The 21,559-nt window shown below is 34.1% G+C and overlaps 2 protein-coding genes across 2 annotated transcripts; one reads left to right on the forward strand and one right to left on the reverse strand.

Moving 5' to 3' along the window:
• Positions 1-1,622: 1,622 nt before the first annotated feature.
• Positions 1,623-4,628, forward strand: LOC123007005 (heat shock 70 kDa protein cognate 5). The gene is made up of 8 exons (XM_044402004.1): positions 1,623-1,825; positions 2,060-2,109; positions 2,160-2,429; positions 2,486-2,794; positions 2,852-3,768; positions 3,822-4,009; positions 4,060-4,200; positions 4,261-4,628. Exons 1-8 carry the CDS (start codon positions 1,724-1,726, stop codon positions 4,357-4,359), a joined length of 2,076 nt encoding a protein of 691 aa, XP_044257939.1. The 5' UTR covers positions 1,623-1,723; the 3' UTR covers positions 4,360-4,628.
• A 31-nt stretch (positions 4,629-4,659) lies between these two features.
• Positions 4,660-6,407, reverse strand: LOC123007006. Its single transcript, XM_044402005.1, has 3 exons — positions 5,836-6,407; positions 5,239-5,647; positions 4,660-5,190 (listed from the first exon to the last, which is right to left on the reverse strand). Exons 1-3 carry the CDS (start codon positions 6,072-6,074, stop codon positions 4,792-4,794), a joined length of 1,047 nt encoding a protein of 348 aa, XP_044257940.1. The 5' UTR covers positions 6,075-6,407; the 3' UTR covers positions 4,660-4,791.
• Positions 6,408-21,559: the final 15,152 nt, after the last annotated feature.

Consider the following 21,559-nt stretch of genomic DNA (forward strand, 5'->3'; position numbering starts at 1 on the left):
TTTTTTACAGAAAACAAAATTTATCGAAAGAGTTTTCGAGTGTAAAAAAAATGTTGAACTGACAGCTACTCCTTAGAGCTTTAACGATTTTTTTATACCAGGTGAATAAAAAGTATGGAACCAAGCGGTTTTTTTCATAAACTAAGCATTTTACTAAAAAAATAATTAGTGTAGCGTAAAGTTCAATTGAAACAACCACTTCGGTTAAGTTCGGAAAATCTTCGTGATGAGCTCGGAACGCAACTTTAACAATTAAAATAAAACTTGAAGGGGGAAAGGAACAACTGCGCTATCTGGCCTCGCTAACGGAACTATCGAGAACGGGGACGTTTTGTTTTACATCGTGTCGTATCCTAGTCTTTAGGTATCCGTAATTCATATTTCCTTTTTTATTGATACAGAATTTTTTTAATTATTAGTTTAGAATTAATTTGCTTATTTTATTAATTTAAAATTGTCAAATGAGGTAATTATTCACCATTTTTTTTCGATAGAAAGCCCTTTCGATGGGTTTTCTCCAAAAAATCAAAAAAATCGTTAAACGGGAACACTCTTGTGATGGCAGAAAATAGGGAGATTTTTGGAAATACTTTTATCTATACAGGATGCGCCAGAACTTGCGCCCCAGAGAAAATTTTCAAGTAAGGTAAGATACCAGGAACATGAAAAAAATGTTTAAAAAATTCTATCTGTCAAAAAATTTTGACATATATTTTTTGACATTTGACATTTTTTATATCTATTTAATGATACTGATGATCTTGTATATGTTTTTTTACAATTATTTAGTAAAGGGACAAAACTTTTGCCAATAAAAGCGACAAGTAACATTGAACAGAGTTACAATTTAGGATACAGCTTCCTTGTTTCCTCTTTTAATAGCCTATAGTAAAAAAACTTTGAAAATTATTATTCCAACAGAAATAAATACAGTGAAAGTGCAACCTTTAAACCCTCATAATTTCGAAATTTTTATAGATAAAATTTTTTTAACATTTTTTCCATGTTCCTGGTATCTTACCTTATATCGCATTTTTCTTTGGGGCGCATCCTGTAGGTGCCTGTGTTATAAAATAAGAAAAATTCCCGCATCTTAAAAATTTAAGTTTAGAAACGAAGCTAACTTGTTTTTTCAAAAACACTAAATTTTATTTTTAACATCTTAATACAACGCGTCTTTCGACTACAAGGTGGTCATCCGCGGGTGTGGATAAATCGTAAAAATATAATTTGGTGTTTTTGGGAAGACATCGAATTTAGATTTTTTTAAGACCAATAAGATCCAACTAGAAGTTACAAGGAAAGCATTATCAGAAAACTATATTTTTTTCTGAAATGAATTTTTATGCGTGCGTTTGATCTAATACGATTCAAATTTACCGCTACCTGAAGTGGAATTTCTAGAGTTTTCTGGATTGATGCTGCATTGCCAGATCACATTTAGTACGCCTTTACTTAATATTAATTTAAAATAAATTTAAATACAACGCATAAGAGACCAAAATTGTGGTTCTTGTAGACATGTTTATTAAATATTAAAGTATTTTGTGTTTAAATTATAAAAATTGAAAAATTGTTTTAAGTTAATGGAGACGTGGCAACCTGCCGAGATAACACTTGCTCTTTTTAATCAGTGCCCTCTCTCTGTCACCGTCACTGTTTTTTGACGCACGTGAAGTTCAAAGGAGTTTTTTGAGAAGAATTTTGCTAAATTTCGAAAAAAATGTTGGCCGCAGCTCGTGTTCTCAGTCGCAAAGCCGTTGAATGCTCGAAATTTAGTTACAAGGTTGTGGGGAAAAGGAACTTCAGCTACTTGACAAACAACGTGAGTCTTTTATTTTATACTTTAAGATATTATAATTCTATATAAGTTTACTTCTAATAATCTTGTTCAAACGATTGTAGATTTGTTAGACTATTAATGATTAATACAAAAAGTCTTGAATTTTTGTTGTAAAAATGCTTTTTATCGGTTTTACGTAAGTGAGGTTATGTGGCCGGTTTCTTCCAAGGTGTTGCGTCACCTTCACGTTGTGTCTAAAATTTTATTTTATTTCAGACTTCCTCGTACACTTTACACCCGAAATATGACATCCAGACTCGTTTTAAGTAAGTATAATACATTTTAAACGAGCGTCAAAGTTATATGACTAATTTAGGTCTGAGGGAGTCAAAGGTGCCGTCATTGGCATCGATTTGGGTACCACAAACTCATGTGTTGCCGTCATGGAAGGCAAACAAGCAAAAGTAATTGAAAATTCTGAAGGTTCTCGCACAACTCCCTCAGTTGTTGCGTTTACCAAAGATGGTGAACGGTTGGTGGGAATGCCGGCAAAACGGCAAGCAGTAACTAATTCAGCCAACACATTCTATGCCACAAAACGTCTAATTGGTAGACGATTTGATGATAGTGAAGTCAAAAAAGACATGTGAGTCAATCTCATTTGTCACACTTTTCAAGCAAAATAATTTCTTACGTCTTTAGGAATAACGTTTCATACAAAATCGTCAAAGCTTCCAATGGTGATGCTTGGATACAAGGAAGTGACGGAAAAATGTATTCGCCTAGTCAGATCGGTGCCTTTATTTTGACAAAAATGAAAGAAACAGCTGAAGCTTATTTAAATACTAAAGTTAAGAATGCTGTTATCACTGTCCCAGCGTACTTTAATGACTCGCAAAGACAGGCAACGAAAGATGCTGGGCAGATTGCTGGTTTGAACGTTTTGAGAGTCATCAATGAGCCAACGGCTGCGGCTTTGGCCTACGGTATGGATAAAACTGAGGACAAAATGTAAGTTTTAATTATTAGTTTTTGATAATTTTTCAAAATTGTGTTTGAATAATCTAGAATTGCTGTTTACGATTTGGGTGGAGGTACTTTTGATATCTCAATTCTCGAAATCCAAAAAGGCGTTTTTGAAGTAAAATCGACCAATGGTGACACCTTCTTGGGTGGTGAAGACTTCGACAACGTGCTTGTCAATCATTTGGTCTCTGAATTCAAAAAAGAGCAGGGAATTGACGTGACTAAAGACGCCATGGCCATGCAACGTCTCAAAGAGGCGGCCGAGAAAGCTAAAATCGAATTGTCGTCTTCCATGCAAACGGACATCAATCTACCGTATTTGACAATGGACGCGTCAGGTCCAAAACACATGAATCTCAAATTGTCTCGCTCGAAGTTTGAAAGTCTTGTTGGTGAATTGGTCAAACGCACAGTTCAGCCGTGTCAGAAAGCTCTAAAAGATGCGGAAGTTGCCAAGAACGAAATTGGCGAAGTATTGCTCGTTGGAGGTATGACAAGAATGCCGAAAGTCCAAAGCACTGTTCAAGATATTTTCGGCAAACAACCAAGTCGTGCTGTCAATCCCGATGAAGCTGTAGCTGTCGGGGCTGCAGTTCAAGGTGGTGTTTTGGCTGGTGACGTCACCGATGTCCTTTTGTTGGATGTTACACCGCTGTCTCTTGGTATTGAGACTTTGGGAGGTGTTTTCACTAGACTAATCTCGAGAAATACAACCATTCCGACAAAGAAAAGTCAAGTTTTCTCGACCGCTGCTGATGGCCAAACACAAGTCGAAATTAAAGTACACCAAGGTGAACGTGAAATGGCTGCAGATAATAAACTTTTGGGACAATTCTCACTTGTTGGAATTCCACCAGCACCTAGAGGAGTTCCTCAAATTGAAGTAACTTTCGATATTGATGCCAACGGTATCGTTCATGTGTCGGCCAGAGACAAGGGAACAGGAAAGGAACAACAAAGTAATTTTATTGTCTTATTCTGGGTTGTTCTTCCAAATGCTTTTATTTTTTAGTTGTGATCCAATCATCTGGTGGTTTGAGCAAAGAAGAAATCGAAAATATGGTGCGCAGAGCAGAAGAATACGCCAAAGAAGATAAGATTAAAAAGGAACGAGTTGAAGCTGTCAATCAAGCTGAAGGAATTGTGCACGATACTGAGACCAAAATGGAAGAATACAAAGACCAATTGCCTAAAGAAGAGGTAAATGACTTTAATTGTATTGTGTTGAAATCGTAAAATCTTTGTTTTAGTGTGATAAATTGAAAGAAGAGATCGCTAAAGTTAGAGAAATGTTGGCGAAGAAAGACGAAACCGATCCCGAAGAAATTCGTAAAGTCACAGGCACACTTCAACAGTCATCACTTAAATTGTTTGAAATGGCTTACAAAAAGGTAATTTCTTCTTTTTTTTTTTTTGATTATTTGGTTTATTTTCTGGTTTATTGTTATTAGATGGCAGCAGATCGTGAAGGCAGTGGTGGTAGTAGCAGCAGCGGTTCTTCAGAACAACAGTCAGAGGAAACAAAAGAAAAGAAAGAAGATAAAAATTAAATAAAGTTAAATGTTTTTGTACAGACTTTAGTGACTATTTGTGATGAAGCCGAAGTTGCGTACCGTTTTCTGTTGTTGTACGTTTGGCGAGTAAATGAGATTCTAGTTAAAAAGACGGATCTTGTATCTCCTTATCGTCTCTTTAATTAGGAAAAGTGTGCGTTCATAATAAGTTTTATTTTTAATTACATGTTACTGATAGTGATACTGTGACTGTAAACCAGTTATCTGTTCTATTGTAAATTTTTAGTAATAAAAATAATTTTGTATGAATGTGTTTCAATTAAATAAAAGACTGAATAGACAAAACAAAATGGATTTTATTGATATGATGTTACAGTGATCCACAAAATGTGACATTTTTTTGAATAGTTAGCTAATTGAAACAAAATGCCCAAACATATAAGAGCACCATGAAGTATATTAAACATTTTACTGAATACCTTCAACAAAGACATTATCATCAAGCGTATGCAGCCAGTTGAAAATCATCATATTTCTTTCATACTTTGACAAGGGTTTCCCTCTTTCTCGCTCGACATCTCGTATTGTCAAAGGTAAATTTTTGCTAGCTCTTTGTTTTGCAGCTCGAAGAACCGCTGCGTTAGTACTATTTGGAGGCGGAGGATTCGCTTTGGCCGACGGACTTGAACCTGGCACTGTTAGACGGACTGGCCCAGAGGAGGAATTTTGTCCACACTCTGTGTTTACACTGGCCGTTGCTGTAGATGGAGTTATTTCTAGCCTATCTAAATTAAATTCGCTTTGAGAGAGCCGCTCAAGAGCCTTGTAAGTCGTGAGAAGTCTTCGTCTGATGTAATTTTGCCGCACCTACAATATAAGATTGGCAAGGATGGTATGCTTTATATTTCTACCAACCTTTTTATTGACGGAGCGGATGAAATCAGCTGCTGTAAAGACCGGTGGAGGCGGCGGCGTTGCTGTTTGAGGCTGAGTAGTCGCAGCGCTTTGCCCCCCATGAGGTGAGGGCAATTGTGAAGTGGAAGCGATGTCACCAACGGCCACCCATGTGGAACACGATCTGGATGTGTGGTCCAGGCGTGCATTTTCCAGGAGAAATCCAGACCGTTGTAAAGTGTTAAGAGCAAGTTCTGAGACGGCACTTCTGAGTCCTGGCACGTTTGAACCATCTTCGGGCGAGGGTAATTGACTTATGTCGCTAGTACTGAAACTCTTCTGAAGACCTACAGCAGATGACAAGGCCGCACAGCTTCTTATCAATTCAGTCTCTTCTTCAAACCAGAGGATTTCGGGGATATCTGCCGGCCTGCGCCGAAGAAAAGGCATTCTTTGAGTGAGAATAGTTACTGTTAATGAAAACCGTAAAAATAACGAAGGCTGCACTGATATTATGTCATGCTTATAAACTATGAAGGACACACATTAGAAAGTATTGTAGTCACACTTTGCAATTTCTTTGCCGGTTTGTTTTCATTTTGTCATTCATGTACTAACCTGCCCTGGAGCCTGCTATCGGGATTGGGACTGTGCCCCCTGATGTATTGGCTATCACACTTGCCGAAGCTAAGAAGGCGGCGCCCCACTTGTGCGTCGGACGCTACTGAAGACACTGAGAACAAGGATAAGTCCGTGGTCACCGATTCGTGCGATGGTGATCGCAAAATCCGACATGCAACAGTTAGCACAGGGGTTTGAGGAGTCAACTGGTTTTCGGTTGTTTCAGTTGAAGTCATCTTTGAGACAATAGTAACTGGATTACCGGCACTTTTCGGTAATTACATGACTCTAGTTTTTTGCAAAATTTGGGTGACTTTGGAAATGTGACCACTTCGCACATACACGCCCGAGTAAATCAATATTTGGCGCACCAGCGCTCTGTAGCGCCGACGTGGAAATTCAGAAGGAATTCACATATTGCAAAATTTTTGACTTTTTTACTTATTTCGAATAGTGGATACGAAAACGTTTTGGTAGGTGAAAATTTGGCGAAGCTAAAACAGTTAGTTTTTGAAAAATTTAAACCGCACTTTTGCATAATGACAAACTTAGATCTTGGAATGTCGCACACGTGGTATCAATAAAAATAGGATTAAATTAATGCGTAGGTTTGAATTACATTTTGTTTGAATCAATGTTCTTTAATCGTGCGCGAATTTTCAGCACAAATGGTGTGGAATGTAATCAATAAATTTTATTTCATGTGGTTATTTTTTTAACTTTTTATAGCCTTTCTACAGAACACTATTTCAATCAGTATTAATGGTAAAAGTGGATGTTCCCATTTAACGATTTTTTTTTATTAGAAAAGAAAAAAACTGAAAATATGTTTTAATGTTAAGAATTAATAAATGGGGAAGTAGTTTTAAAAACATCTCTTTGATGTTTTTGATGTATTGAGAGAAAAAGATATTTTAATGTTATTTATAATTATAATCTTAGAAAACCTATTCATGTTTCATATACAGATTTGTTTAGAAACAATAATTAGAATTCACGCTCCGGAGGAAAACGCCAAATAAGATAAAATACCGGGAACATGCAAAAAAAATTTTTTTTAAATTTTATCTACAGGCTGATTCAAAAAGTTCGGACCATCTCTTGAGTGGTGATAAAGGACACCCATTTAAGTTTAGTTCCCGTGACAAAAAATTGTTTGAGCCTTTTTTCACAAGATCTACTCTTCAAAGAGTAGATTTTGAGTTTTTGGCCGTTCCGATTAATGTAATCTTAAATTTAGTTAGCGTAAACGGTAGACTTTTTAAGACTGAACAAACAGATACTTGTTAAAAAAAATCACCAATTCCTTGTGTCTTATGGTATCCAAAACATTTCACAAATTAGCAAATTCAACAATAAATTAAATCTAACAACTTCGTATATAAAAAACTAAGATGCCTACATGATAATTTGAAAATTGACAGTTCAACTTGACACAAAAATCTGAATTCATTTTTATGCTTAGCTGAAAGTCTTCTGTCACCATTGGAGACTTGGTCCGACATATTTGAATCACCCTGCATAAGAATTTCGAAATTATAGGGGTTTAAACTTAGCCTTTTGACCGTAATTTCTTAAATATTTTTTCCATTTATGTTTATATACGGAATTTTCATAAAAACGTAAATATAAGACAAATATCATCTTCACGTTACTTGAATAGTTATGGCTTGAGGCGTTGTTATAATCCATATTGTATATTAGAATTAGAATGTAAAAACTACTAATATACCGAGTGTCTAGAAAAAAAAACGAATCCTGTTTGAGTCGTCATAGCTTCGGATCTTTGGAACACTTTGAGATAGCGATTTTAATTTTTGCTTTCTAAAATAATAGATTAAAATATTCCTGACAAAATTAAAAGCATGCATTTTAAAAAGAAATGGCAAATGTAATACTTATCAATTTATAAAAATCAATTTTACTTTGACTATGATTTCAATTTTGTAATTTCACTAAAAGTCTTAGTCCTATGGTTCCTCCCTTTTAGCATACATTTTTTGGTTTTTTATTCACAATCATAAAGTAATAATCAAATTATTTTGCATGTTAAAAGTTGTAAAGTGTTTCAAGTTCATGGGAGTTCAGAGGTTGGGAAGTGGTCACATCCTTATTAGTTTTCGGGTTGGGAACAACCTACGTTTTTAATTTAATGTTGCTCATTCAACAACTTCCCTGAATTCAGGAGAAGTACATTTCATTTCACGAAATTCTGAAAATTAGACCTAAACCTAGAAACTATAATATCGTGTTTCAAAGAATAAAACATTAGAATTAGTACTCTAAATTGCAAAAAAAATTGGTTAATGTGATTGACTGTCTTTTTTTACATTTTTCAAATCCGCATATTTAAAAAGTAATCCGGCTCTGTCACTGCAATTCACATGTGGCAACTTATACTCCATCTCTGTCAATGAACGGGTGAATGATGTTTAAATTCATTCTAAATCCTGAACCAACACCCTCGTCTGCGAGACTATGAATATATAAAATGTTAATCTTCTTTGTCAAACTGTTGAATGTTCCTGAATCATAAATCACATATCAGATTGCTTCTATTTGCATAATATCATTTGTATAACGCAAATGACAGTCTGTCTTGAACACGTGTTTCATGAGAGCAAGAAAAATATTTCTCTATCCAATTTTCAATTTCAAAATGCAGAAAATTGCGCTTACGTTTTTGCGATCGTATTTATTCACGTGGGTATTTTCTACATTACACTTCGCGGTCTGACCCTGTACTGGGGCGACCCTGCACTGGCCGCCCAGGAATTTACGACGTCCATTAAAATGGTGAGGAGCTACCCCGTAGATTACGTCGAACAAAGAACGGGATGATAACTTATTGTCGCATAAACGTCCTCATGCTATGCTCCACATTTTATTACGTAAGCCAGTCGGCTTTATTTTGGCGCGACCATTAAAAAATGATCGGCCCTCATTTGAATAGTTGGACTTTTACGATCAACTATTCAACAAAGGGACCTTTTGTATTTAATTTATGCTGGATAAAATTTTAATGCGGACTTACGATTTCGCTAAAGAGTTATATAACATCCAGAGCTGCGTTTTACAACCGGCGGTGTCGTAAACTTCACCCAAAATCTTTGTAATTTAATTGAATCGTTCTTTATGTATATCAGTTCTGAAACGCTACAATGAAAAGGCTTAATTGGTCATTCTTTAAGGGAAAATATACATAATTAAAAATTTTAGGACTTGTTATTAACATTCAAATTTTCCAGGTGTCCACAGCTTTTGAAAGCTCTCTACATGGAAACAAACGTTGTTACACTCTACCCAGAGATGGCAGCGGTTGGTTTATCTCAACATTTTTTAATGTTTCTTCAAAGTCATTCCCACAATAAGTGAATAATTATTACCTATAAATAATGAGAATTTCATTCATTAAAACTATTTTTTAAATAAAATTATTTTAACTTATCATTTATTGTTTATTATTAACAATGTGAATTTTTTTTAAAGTTTACATTTTTTTTATTTTAGTCTTAGTACTTTACTATTTTAAATTTTCATTAATCATCAATTTTTATTCGTTCAAACTAGTATATGTACTAGCACAGACAGACGTGTGTTTATTATTCATACACAAATGATATTCATTTGAATTGATTTTCCATCAATTACCATCTAAAAAATTTAGTGTAAATAATGGTATAGAATGGATGACCGTGTACATTAATAATATAATTTATAAGCTTGGTGATTATTTTAAAATAGCTTTAGAGAACCGTGAATTATTAACTATATTTCCCTATATTTATTTTATGCTGTAATAATTGGAAAATGCAACAATGACTACATAAAAATCATTGCTGTTTTGTCAAAAATAGTAAACTCTAATAATTAAGTAACACTAAATAGTGTTACTTTATAAAAAAAATAAAAACACTTGCTTCCTTGGAATACCATAACTCATCCATAAGAATCAAAGAGAATTTTAGTTGTTTACAACTTTCCTGTTTTTTTTTTTTTATTAATAAAAATCACTCTTAGCACAAAACAACTTTACATTTTTATGTACATATTTTTTGTTTTCAATTTTTCCATAAAAACACAAAGCTGAAAAACAAAATATTAAATATATATATTATAAACAGTGTTGTTCATCTTTTTTTTCTTATTTTCGTTACACCCTTTTAGAACACGCACAGCTAAGTGAAGGGAAAATTAGTTAATCTTTTTAATTATTTTTATAATTATCAAATTGCAGCAACTTTTGTAATTGTAGTTATTAAGAACACTGAATTATTCGAAATCGAAACAATAAGTCTTTACGAAATCAGTTCATTCCAGTCGTCGAAAATTGTGTCAAAGAAATTTCTTCATCGTCAGAGGCCATTGCTCGACGTGCTCGAAAAAATCTCGAAGGCATGAAGGTCTCGCGGGGCCCGAAACCGCTTTCTGCATTGTGTTGAATGCAACTGACATAAAAAGCTGCCAATTCAATTGTAATACATAAGCCGGTGCATCCGCCCCCAGTCCGTCATTAACTCGTCACGGAACCGATTCCATTGTCAATCTACCGCCAAAACCGCCAACTCACCGTGCAATAAACTCGACGAGGACCGGACCAAATTGCAGTTGCATGTGATTAACGACCTACCTGCAACAAATTTAGGCCATTCACCCTCACCTTGCGAGACAAAGTTGATGAAATAGGAAAGGGCAATCGTAAAAAGTGCAAAGATAAATTCGCAGCTGTGTTTACGACTGGCGTGAATGTCAGAGATGCTTTACACGTTGTTTTTTATTATATCTTGGTTGTTTAGAAGTTTAATTGAGGCGCACATGTGGAAAAAAACACCGCCGCTTAGGCTTTAGAAGATGAAAATTCCTTCAGTTCCTTAACTTATTAAAGGTTCGGTGTATAAAGGCGTCGGGACGCTCCGAGTAAATTTTAGTTAAATGTCCGCTTAATAAACGCCACGGCTAGACGTAGGATTTCATTTTTAAGAAAATTTCTTTGTTTTGAGGATATAAAACATAAATACTTTTTGTGCAAGAAATTTTGCTACTCTTGAGAAAGCTATAATATTACATCTCTTTCTCTTATATCTAAGTATTCACCGATAAAAGTTTCCGAATCAATAATTTATAACTTTAAATATCAAAGGTTTGATGAGTTTTTACAACCATAATTTTTAAATAACTTTCTTTAAAGTTAAATTAAACTTTTCAAAGGTTGAACTTTGTAAAACTTGAATAGGCACAAAATTTTCTGCTAATATAACTGATTCAGGCTTTAACATAAATACATAGAAACTTCCAAAAGCAAATTGAAAATTTTGACGTCTTATAAGAAGTAATTTGTTTTTTACAATTCAGTCTATAGGAGTACAAAATTTTACAGAATTTTGTATAAACTGCACACGTCGAGTTAATTAAGTCTTCGTATTTGGTAAAATATTAATTGTGTGCTGTCGCTTTAATAAAAAATTCCAACGTTTGTATTCCGTGCAACCGAAAAATGGGCCGGTCCGCGACAGCAGGAAGCCGATAAAATCGTGCAGGTGAAATTGCACCCTTAATGCAGCACACTAAATTTCGATTCGTGGGATGTTTTTTTTTTCGTCAATTTGTCCGTGTAGATGTTGCGATAGTCATGGACGTGCTTTCGTTTCGAGTTTCTTCCGGAAGTGCATTTCTCATCATTTAGATCGGCGAAACGTAAATCGTATGCATATAATTCTTGAAGGGCTCCTAAAACGGACAATTACGTCGGCAGCCGTAAAATACATCATAGTCGGTTGCGCACGTTATACTCATTTAATTACGTGATTATTCCGACTAGAGGATTGAAATCCTTCCGTGCGCGAAATCGTAAAATATATTCCAACACGGTTATGACTGGCGTAAATCCGTTATTGCTTCTTTCATATTCGGCAATTTTCCTGTGACATTTTCTAATTTCGCGAGAAGCCTTTATAGTAAAGTTGACTTTTTTGATGTCGGTGCGCGGTTCAAACAGCGGTGTTCAATTTAATAAAAAAATAAATATTTTATAAGGTAATAAACGAGTTGTAAGGATATTTATGGCCTTTGTCTGAGCTTATTTATGGTTACGGGAAGACTATACAAACTTACCAAACTGTCTAAATCAATAAGTTCACAGTTCCGTGTTAATACGATGAGCTCACCTAGTTGACCACAAACTGGAAAGGTCCGCCTTTAAGTCTTACTAGAATTTCCTTCAAAACAACAATAAAGGATTATAACAAAACAAACCGGGTTTGGAATTAACTTACATTGTAAGGAAATTGAAATATTACTTTCAACCCAAACTATGCAATATCTACACGAATATTCCTGCTGAGACTGTACAAATCCTTTAGGTTCTTACTATTCTTAGACCGTTAGATAGTTAAAAAGAAAGTATATAGTATCCCCGAAACAATAAAATAAAATTTGATAATCAAATATGCAACATTTTCTTGCTACATTCATAAAAAACAATTTTTGTGTTGTGTATTTGAAAATTTCGTTTTTATATATTCATTCGTTGCCTTCTTCAACATAAAGTAAAAATGCTACAAGTAGCAATTTGAAAATAAAGCTTTTCTAATGATGTTTACAAAAATAAAATACAAAGCAAAAACTTTAAATTCCCATCTCAAAAATAGTTGTTTTTGTTTTACCAGTAGGTACCTATCTAAAATACAGTTTTTGTAAACGAATCGTTGCTGTTTCCGGACGAAGCGAAGCCGAGTTTGTAATGGCAGATAAGTTTGCAAAAACTTTTTAGGTATAGATATGTACGTGTTACAAACCAATTTTTTTTATTAAAGCTCCAACAAATACATTCAAACCTATTATTATGTATGATTAATTAATATGATCAGAGCAAATATTTATTTCTTGAAAAAAGTGAGCTTCGGATTTTAATTATAGTTATCACATTCTTTTTCGTTTTTAGGTATTTTATTGTAGTCCAAAAGTGTATACCAAAAATGTAATCTATTGGTGTAAAACATAAAGAAGTTATCCAAAAAAACGTATTCTACAAAATATTGCAATCAAATTTAATAAACAGGATGTTTCAGAACTCGCGCCCTAGACTAAAATGCCATATAAGGAAAGATATTAGGAACACATGTAAAAAATGTTAAAAACATTCTATCTATAAAAATTTAGAAATTATAGGAGTTTAAATTTTGTAGGTGAACTCTATTTACGTATTTTTGTTGGAAAAATAATCTTCCATGTTTTTTTTGCTGCAGAAGAGGAAACAAGAAAGCTACAGCTTTCTAATTTCTTCTAATCTTCTAATAGCCTAAATTGTAACTATGTTTACAATATTTTGAAAAAATATTTACAATTTACAATAATTATAAAAAAGAATATACAAGATCATGGACATAAACAAAAATATCAAATGTCAAAAAATACATGTCAAAATAGTTTGATTGATAGAATTTTTTTAATATTTTGTCATATTCCTGGTAGTATTTAATTTCTGATTATAAAAACCGGCTTCACTTATGGTTTAAGTAGATTGCAAAAGAGCTGAAAAAAAATTCTGGCATTCTTCAAAAATTTTAAATGTAAAACGGAGTGAATAATAAGGTATATTAAATCCCTGAGTGTCTATGTATTACAATTTAGTTTACATTAGGTAACTTTAAAAAAATTCCATTACGAAAAAATTAAATGAAATTAATTAAGATATAATTTTCTTTAACTAAAATAAAATACTAGTGTTTATGGACTTATACTAAACTACTACTAAATTTTTACTATTTGTAAGTAATAACTAGTTCGCTACTCTTGAATTTAGATATGATATTTGTATTGTTTGAGAAGTTGTGAATAAGAACTTTGTCACATTTACACGGCATCGATTCTTATTATGTTGTGTCAAAGCTTTCACCCAATAAGTTAGAAGTGCTCGCCCCCACAGTTATCTTCGGATTCCAAGCCGGAAAAGATTGGCGATACTTCGCATTTTATCTCTACTTTAGCCAAATACTGTCATAAAAGAGTGTCCCGTTGAAAGTAAAAACCAAGAGAAAAGAACAATAAAAAGTACTAAGGGCATCGTAAAGTTGGTCGCTATCAAAGCTGTTAGAGCATCATTTTTATTGACAATCGTTTCAGTTGGTCTGTTTGTAGGGCCGGGGTCACCCTTTGATTGATTTCGAATAGAGCCGAGATAAATCTGTTATTCGCAAAGCTGAAAAATTATAATAATTCGATTGCCCGACGCGTCTAATTAGATCGCCGCTTACTGAATATGGAGATGGTGGATACTATCGCAAAATCGGATTTAAAAACGTTTTTAATTAAGACATGGGCGAATGCGACGCATACATTAGTCTCATTGGCGGTGACAGTGGAGTGCGAGCTTTTAATATTCATACCCTACCTAATTGACTCGGTCGGTAATAGCGTTATTCTGATTACGTCCCGGCTTTAAAAATTTCAAGACCGAATAAAACTTTTAATCAAATCAGGGCAGATGAGTTGAGTGTGCAGGTTGTATTCATGTTACAGCGAGGACTATTAAAGACGGAATTAAGAAAAGGGTCCTTAACAATGTTATCCTTCTGCTGAAAGTAAACAAGTAAGAAATCCTATTCAATTAGGATCCAACAAAATCAATTCAAAAAAAAACTCACTTGCCTCCGGAAATAACCAAATATGTCCTCTCTGATGAAAGATTTTGCGCTGCACACATGCTCTTACACACGCGTTTCTTGTAATCTTTATGGAATAAGAATGTTACCGGAGGCGAATCCCTACTCGAAACTCAACTTTTCGAAACTTTTCCAAACAACCCCTCTCACATGTCATTAATAAGGACAGCAGCAGTAGTTTTTCTCTTTTTTACAAGTATACACTCAAATGCAACTTCTTGTCTACAATTTTTACAAAATCGTTTACAATACAAAAATTGTAATTTAAATTAATCTTTAAAAATTACCGTTTTCAGTAGTTTTTTTAAGTTTGAAGGTATTCATTGTGTCAAATCACAGGCGCCAGAAAATAATTATAATTTCAGTCATGGAAGAGCAATCAAAGGGGTCTTCCAAAGCCCTCAATAAAATCCTCGAGTCGAAGTAAACTATGTGGACACAAGCACCCTTCACGCCGAAAAACCTATTCAAAAACCCTGGACATTTGTTTTGTTTTATCACGTCCCCGCATTCGAAGTAGAAATATTCCCCGTCATTCCAATACGAATCTCTTTGTTAGTGACGTCCGCTGTTGAGAATTCAAATATCTTTGTTTTAAATTTCGAAGGCGACTTTTCAAATATGTGGCCGTGTTCCACTTTACGCATGAGGACCCAACGAGGGAGACGCCGAAATACACTGAATACCAAGTGGTTCGCCTCGGCGACCGTCTTCAGATTCACACACACGTCCTAAAATTCAAAAGAACTAAAAAGTTTTCAAGAAACAAATTTTATATTCGGCTTTTTTGCGATTACGGGAATTTTTCTCGGATCTGGTGAATCGGATGGCAGCACTCAACATATTCAACATCAGTGATTGCTTGAACGTATTTCTGTAGCGCTTTGCTTTTTACAAAAAAAAAAATTGTAGTACAAAATATCAGGTGCATCAGCAATTTTTCCAACTGCTTGTTACTGTAACTCTTATATAAAAAATTTAAAATCGAAAATGCGTGCATTTTATTCTACAATTTTCTCAAAAGTGTTGAACAGAAAAAAAAATAAAAATATATAATTCGTATATTGTGGAATCTCACAATTACGTGAAAACATGCCATTATTCGTTCTATCAACAATAATGGTTAAAGTTGGACTCGTGTTGGTTTGTGTAATAAGGGAGGTCAAGAACCGCTGATACACTTTTCAAATGGCAATAATTAGGACTTGGTCGGCTTCCCCAGGGTGATATCCTTCATAGAGATCGCGTGGAGCGGATTAACGGATACATCATTGTCAAAGGGCGCTCCCTTATGTATATGCAATAGTGGTGAAGCCGATTCGTCACTGTTGTCCAATATATAGCACATGTTTATGTTCACATTCAACACCAGATATGTTTTTATGGCCCACATTTGAAAAAGCCGCGAATTATTTTCGACCCAATGCGTCCCGCGTTATTCGCCATAACTTACAGCCACCATAGGCGGGGCCCCCAGACGAGAGGGCAAACTATACTTATAAAAGTTTTCCTCGAAAATAAAAAAAAAATTGGAAAAGGTATAATAAATATTATAGGTAACAATTTCTCTTGCAAATATTTGGTGTTCCCTTTGTTTGTACAAGGAATAGCTATCGCATTCTATTTGTGTTTACCTTTTGTTTATTTTTATTGTATGTCATTGTCCAGGGCTTTGACCAACCAAGTCCGCGGGCGCCCATGCTTTTGTAAATGGTGTTATTACAAAAGAAACGATCGTTTTTTGCCGCGGAATATTTCCTTTCGCCGAAATGAAATAAAAGGATACATATTTTACGAATTATGATTTACGAACCGGTCATAATGTATCTTTACGACGTTCGGTTTTTACGAGAGGGGAAACTGGGTTTTGTTTAACAGCAAAGTTGAGGGGACCCTCTATTTGGGTTAATTGGCATAAGGGAAGTGATAGAAAAACGGATCAGTACTTCAAATTATATTATCAAATTTCTGACGTGCAATTATGTGGCCGCTTTGTTTCCACGCGTATGAATTTTTAACAAAGACTTCAACGTTAACAAAGAAGTCAGTTATTGATAATACGTCTATTCATTCAAAGCGAAAGAGTTTTTCTGCCGACTCAAGAAAATCAATAATAATTTCACTAAAATAATAGGCTATTAAATTTACATAGACACTAGAGCGTCTTCTTTGAAACTCAATTCTGAAAGAATAATACCTACTAAACATGAAACTGATATTTTAATGACATAGGTACTACATACTTGAATAAAACTTAAAGAATCGTTCATTTCAGTAGCTAATTTTTGTGTTTGTGTTCAGACTAGCTTGATACTGTATCAGCTTGTTGTTAAAGTTTTGGAGCAAAAAAGTTGAATTTGTTGGCGTGAATTAATTGAAACAGGAAAAAGAAAAATGTGGTCAGGAACAAGTTGAAGACAGCAATATGTCAGAGGGAACTTAACAGCAAAAGATAAGCAAATTAAGGGGGAATGTTGAAAGAGAAGTATTAAGCTCCTGCCATCAAGTCCATTGTCGTATCAGCTAAGAAAAAAAGTCTGCAGAGTATAGATTAGATTTTAACGTAAAAACATCCCCTTGTGTTCGTTCAGGGAGGCTATTTGGGTCCAAGAAGCACAAACAATCCTCAATAAATCTAAGAGAAATCAATAAGAACGGTCTTTAAACAAGTCGCTTTTTCTAGTAAGAGTGAAAAAGTGTATGGTTGTGTGCTTGAAAGGACCATTTTTCAATAGAATTACCATAACAATGAATATTATTCACGTGAAAGTTGTTGTCATATTCGTGGAACTTAAACGAAGTAGTTTTCATATTCCAACGTTCCTAATAAAACAGCACGACGTACAAATTAGATTTATGAAAAAAATACACAAATGGAATTTGTTTCTTGAGCAAGCGACGCCGTCGGGATCGTTTTATCTTTTACTAATTTGACACAGGTGGCTCCGGAGGAACACGCTAACTTTTATATTCTGTTGGAAAGAAAGTAAATGAGAATGAATAAAGCACCAAGAAAACAACTGCAATTATGTCGGAGTTTTCATGAACAAATCAACTACTGTTTTAATTATGTTAAAAGAAGTTGAAGACGAATTATCCTAAAAAATTTCAGACTTCGACTTTTAAAATCGCACTCATTCCATAAAATTGAAGACAGATTTTGTTAAAATATATTGATTTATTATTGCTTATATTTCATTTAAACAAATATAAACCCGGAGGGTTTAAAACGCAACCCTGTAAACTCAGTTATCAAAATTTATTAGTGAATTATTTCATGAATGCATGTGAAAGCTGGTGCAATTTTGGCCATAATACTGTAATGCATGCACGCATTTATCGCTTGCATATATGGGGTCCGGGAGGGAGGAGAGTTCCCGAGGGTGACAGTGTCCATGAACATAGATTATGTAAAGGGGTGATATTCGTCTGCGTACTTGCAATAGCCGGTTTGTATGTATACAATGATAGGGAAACTGCACTATATTGATTGCATCAGATTATGGGGGTTGAAGCTGCATCGGAATATGGCCAATCGATAAACGGGAAAGCGGCCAATAAAAAATGCATTTTGTTTTAGCCCATCAGTTGAATTTATCGCGTCGGTTGGCCGAATAATGAAATCATCAGTTCTACACTCTTACTCATGGACAATGCAACCCCAACTGATGGGGGAGCATTATGCACTTGTTTAATAATTGTGACAAAACATGACCAAACTACAGTAATCGAAAAATTTATTCGTTTGATGGACGCTGATTGGATTGCTGATTGAAATTATTGTACTATCATTTTATTTTTACATACACACCAGACGGAAAGGGGAGGACATGTCTAATCTATTATATATAATTTAGAGATTTACAGAAATAAAAAAATCCTTTTTAAGTGGCAAGACTTTATAAGTAGTAAAAATATTAATAAAAGCGGAATTTGCCAGGAAATCAGCGGAAATGAAGTACAAATTAAATTAATTCCTGTTTGTGAAAGCGCATTTTATTTTAAACGTATTATTTCATGGAGATTCGCCGGCAAACAATATTTCAAACATGTCGCCTACCGTCAGCACTACAAACAACGAAGTTTATCCTGTCCTTATTAAGCACTGTTTGCTTTTACTCAAGATTAAAAATGATTTGCATTATGATTTACTTTGTCCCCCTTCGCCACCCCTGAAAAAACACAAAAGAAACTCACGAAATATAAGAGTCTTATTCGAATTAGAATTAAAATTAATTCATCCTCGCTTCGCGTATCGGAGGAAACAACGAATTTTGCCCCTGTGTGTGTGTTTTTAATTTAGTCTTCCGGTGAACGTATAATCATCCAAATTAAAAGCTATGTCAAAAGAATTTTTATAATACGGGGTTTAACAAAGCCGTTGGCAGTGTGCTAATCTCAGACGTGTGTATTCAAATATTTGCCGGTAAAAAGCTTTTATTTTCCGGCCCCAAAAACGAATAAAAAGATTCTTTATTTAATGCCGAGCTAAAACTTATTAACTCGGAGAGAATATAATTTTGTGGCAGCTGTGATAGCGCAATTGTTGGGGGTTGATATTAAACGATGTCCACTATCTCATTACCCTCAGGCACTTGTTCTTGTGGGTTAAGTTTATGACAGCAATATCACTCGTTATGTGAATACTAACAGCGCAGTAAAATAATTATATTTGAGAAAAGTCGCTTATTACCATACGCATTATTACAGTCAAATATTTTTGGATCAATTTCTATTAGTGGTTACACTATGGAAATGTAAATGGTTTTATGTAAGAACATAAAACTGGCGACACTGGTCCGTGCGATCAGCTGAAATGGTCAAAGTTTGTCGGTTATCGGAGTGACCGACCACCCATCGTGTTCATATTCAAAGTTCCAGTTGATGTTATGGCTGCAAAGTGGAAGTTAAAAGATTACCTTTGTGCATGAATGGTAGTTGTTGTGTAACGATAACGGTGTTGGAACCCCTAAGGAGAGGCCGACCGATTTCCGTCTGGTTTCTAGCATTGGTGATAGCTGGGAGCGTTTATGTATTTGTGCATCTTATAAAATTGATACCGATACTCTAATGTAGGAATCAGTAATAATAGATACTTCCACTTGGAATGTCAGGAATAGACAACAATTTAATTTCTTATTACTACATCCAATTAGAACAATCCTGGTAACCTAAACATAGCAATAATTTAAGAGAATGTCTTCTATAATTAAGATTTAGTTTCTGTACTATTGAAGCAATTGAGAATTAAAGCAGAAATTAATAAATGCTCAATGAGACGCATTATTTTAATCGTTTATGTCAATGTACCTAATCAAAAAAAAAGTAATTTTATTTAGCAATCAGATTTTCAAAGCTTGGTAATAATATTTAATATAATATATAATAAAGTTTGTTTTTTTTTTAAATGGAAATTACCAAGTCAAAATTTTGGTGAAAAAATTGGTAGCAGCTTGTCTCCATAGCCACAAATTTTGTTGGCTCTTTGTTTTTGTCCCTAGAAATTTTGTTAAAAAATTATGGTTATGCTTTCAAATTCAGATGTTGTCAAAATTGTGACTTTTATGAATCCTGTGTGCCTGTTTGCTTTTTGAAAGCACTATAATTGAACACCTGAGGACAGACATCATTACCTAAGGTCTAAAGACAGAATTCAGTGCTAATAACTTTGATAGAAACACACTGCAAGTAAGTACAATTTTGTGGACAAAAATGAGGATCTTGCTACAAAAACTTTGAAGAAAAAGGATTATTTAGCAAAAGATACAAATAGGTATGATGATTGGCAATAAATTTTGTGTAATTTATTGAAATGTGCTCAAAGTTGATGCACTTTTTAAATGCTTCTTCACTTTAGTTTCAAAATTGTTACTTGTTCAACTCGTTCCTCAAAAACGATGCACAATACACTAATTTAATTGCATTCTTTCCGAGGTTCTTTTTCATTCATGTTTATTTTGTATTCTTGTCGATTTCTTGCTAAAAATTAAGAATATTTAGCAAACCTGCATTACAAATTGCGTCTACATTTTAACGGGTCCTTGTTCTAACTTCCTGCTTACGAAATACTCGTTTCCAAATTTCGAAAAACTATTAGCGGTACTGAATTTGTTCCTTTTTTGGTGTTTCGTCTCTAAATTTTCTTAGACGATTTTCTGTGTTGACGTTTAATGACATTGTCTTCAAATTAATTCAAAAAACCAGAACTGCTAACTTCTTTTATTAAAATTACCAGGAATGAATTTACTAGTGGTGCCAACGTTAAGACTGTTTGGCATTTCCATTAAAAAAAAAAAACAGACTTTATGTACTTTAACAACAATATGAGACAAGCACAAGCAATAACTGAAAGTTCTGAAAATATCGCATTTTAAAACTGAAGCAGTTCAAACACAGCAAACAGGCTTGTAAAACATTAAATTTCAATAAAATGTTAATGGCTGTATAAAACCAGTGACAACCTAAATCTGATGAATGATGATCTTAATACCTACAACAGTAAATTTTTGTGATTGTTTTAAATAGTGTAATAACGAAAAATTAAACATAAGACTTTTTGAATTTGTACACTTTTTAAAAACTTAAAACTTTGAAAAATACGATAAATGAGAATAGAAAGTTACATAATGTTGTCCATACACTGTGTCAATTTTTAAACTTGGAATCGGCAATATCTCTCAACTGAAAAAGTTATTGAGAATCACTCACAACCGTTTCGGTGGTTCCTAGTGAGAATTAAAAGGTGATTCGTCACTAGCGCGCGCGGTTTAGTTTTCTTACCTGATAATAAAGGCTTACTTTAATCTCTACTCATTTGCACGCCGGATAGGATTAGAATTTACCTAATGTCCGACTCTTCTATCTGCATACAAAATGTTTTTTTTCGTACTATTACTATTGTTTTATAATAACCTATAACTTCACAAATCTAGGTTAAGTTTGCTTAATTTTTTTTTAAATAACTCTGTAACCGTTTATTTCAGAAGAAAAATGTTTAAGGCATCAAGGTTGTAGAGAACGAAATTTCGCAAATTTCTGTATTTATACTTTATACCTAGGTA

Source organism: Tribolium madens, unplaced genomic scaffold (genome assembly GCF_015345945.1).
Source record: "Tribolium madens isolate multiple individuals breed KSU strain unplaced genomic scaffold, Tmad_KSU_1.1 Scaffold_3;HRSCAF=73;Tcas5.2_LG2, whole genome shotgun sequence".
In the NCBI taxonomy this organism is placed as follows: Eukaryota; Metazoa; Arthropoda; class Insecta; order Coleoptera; family Tenebrionidae; genus Tribolium; species Tribolium madens.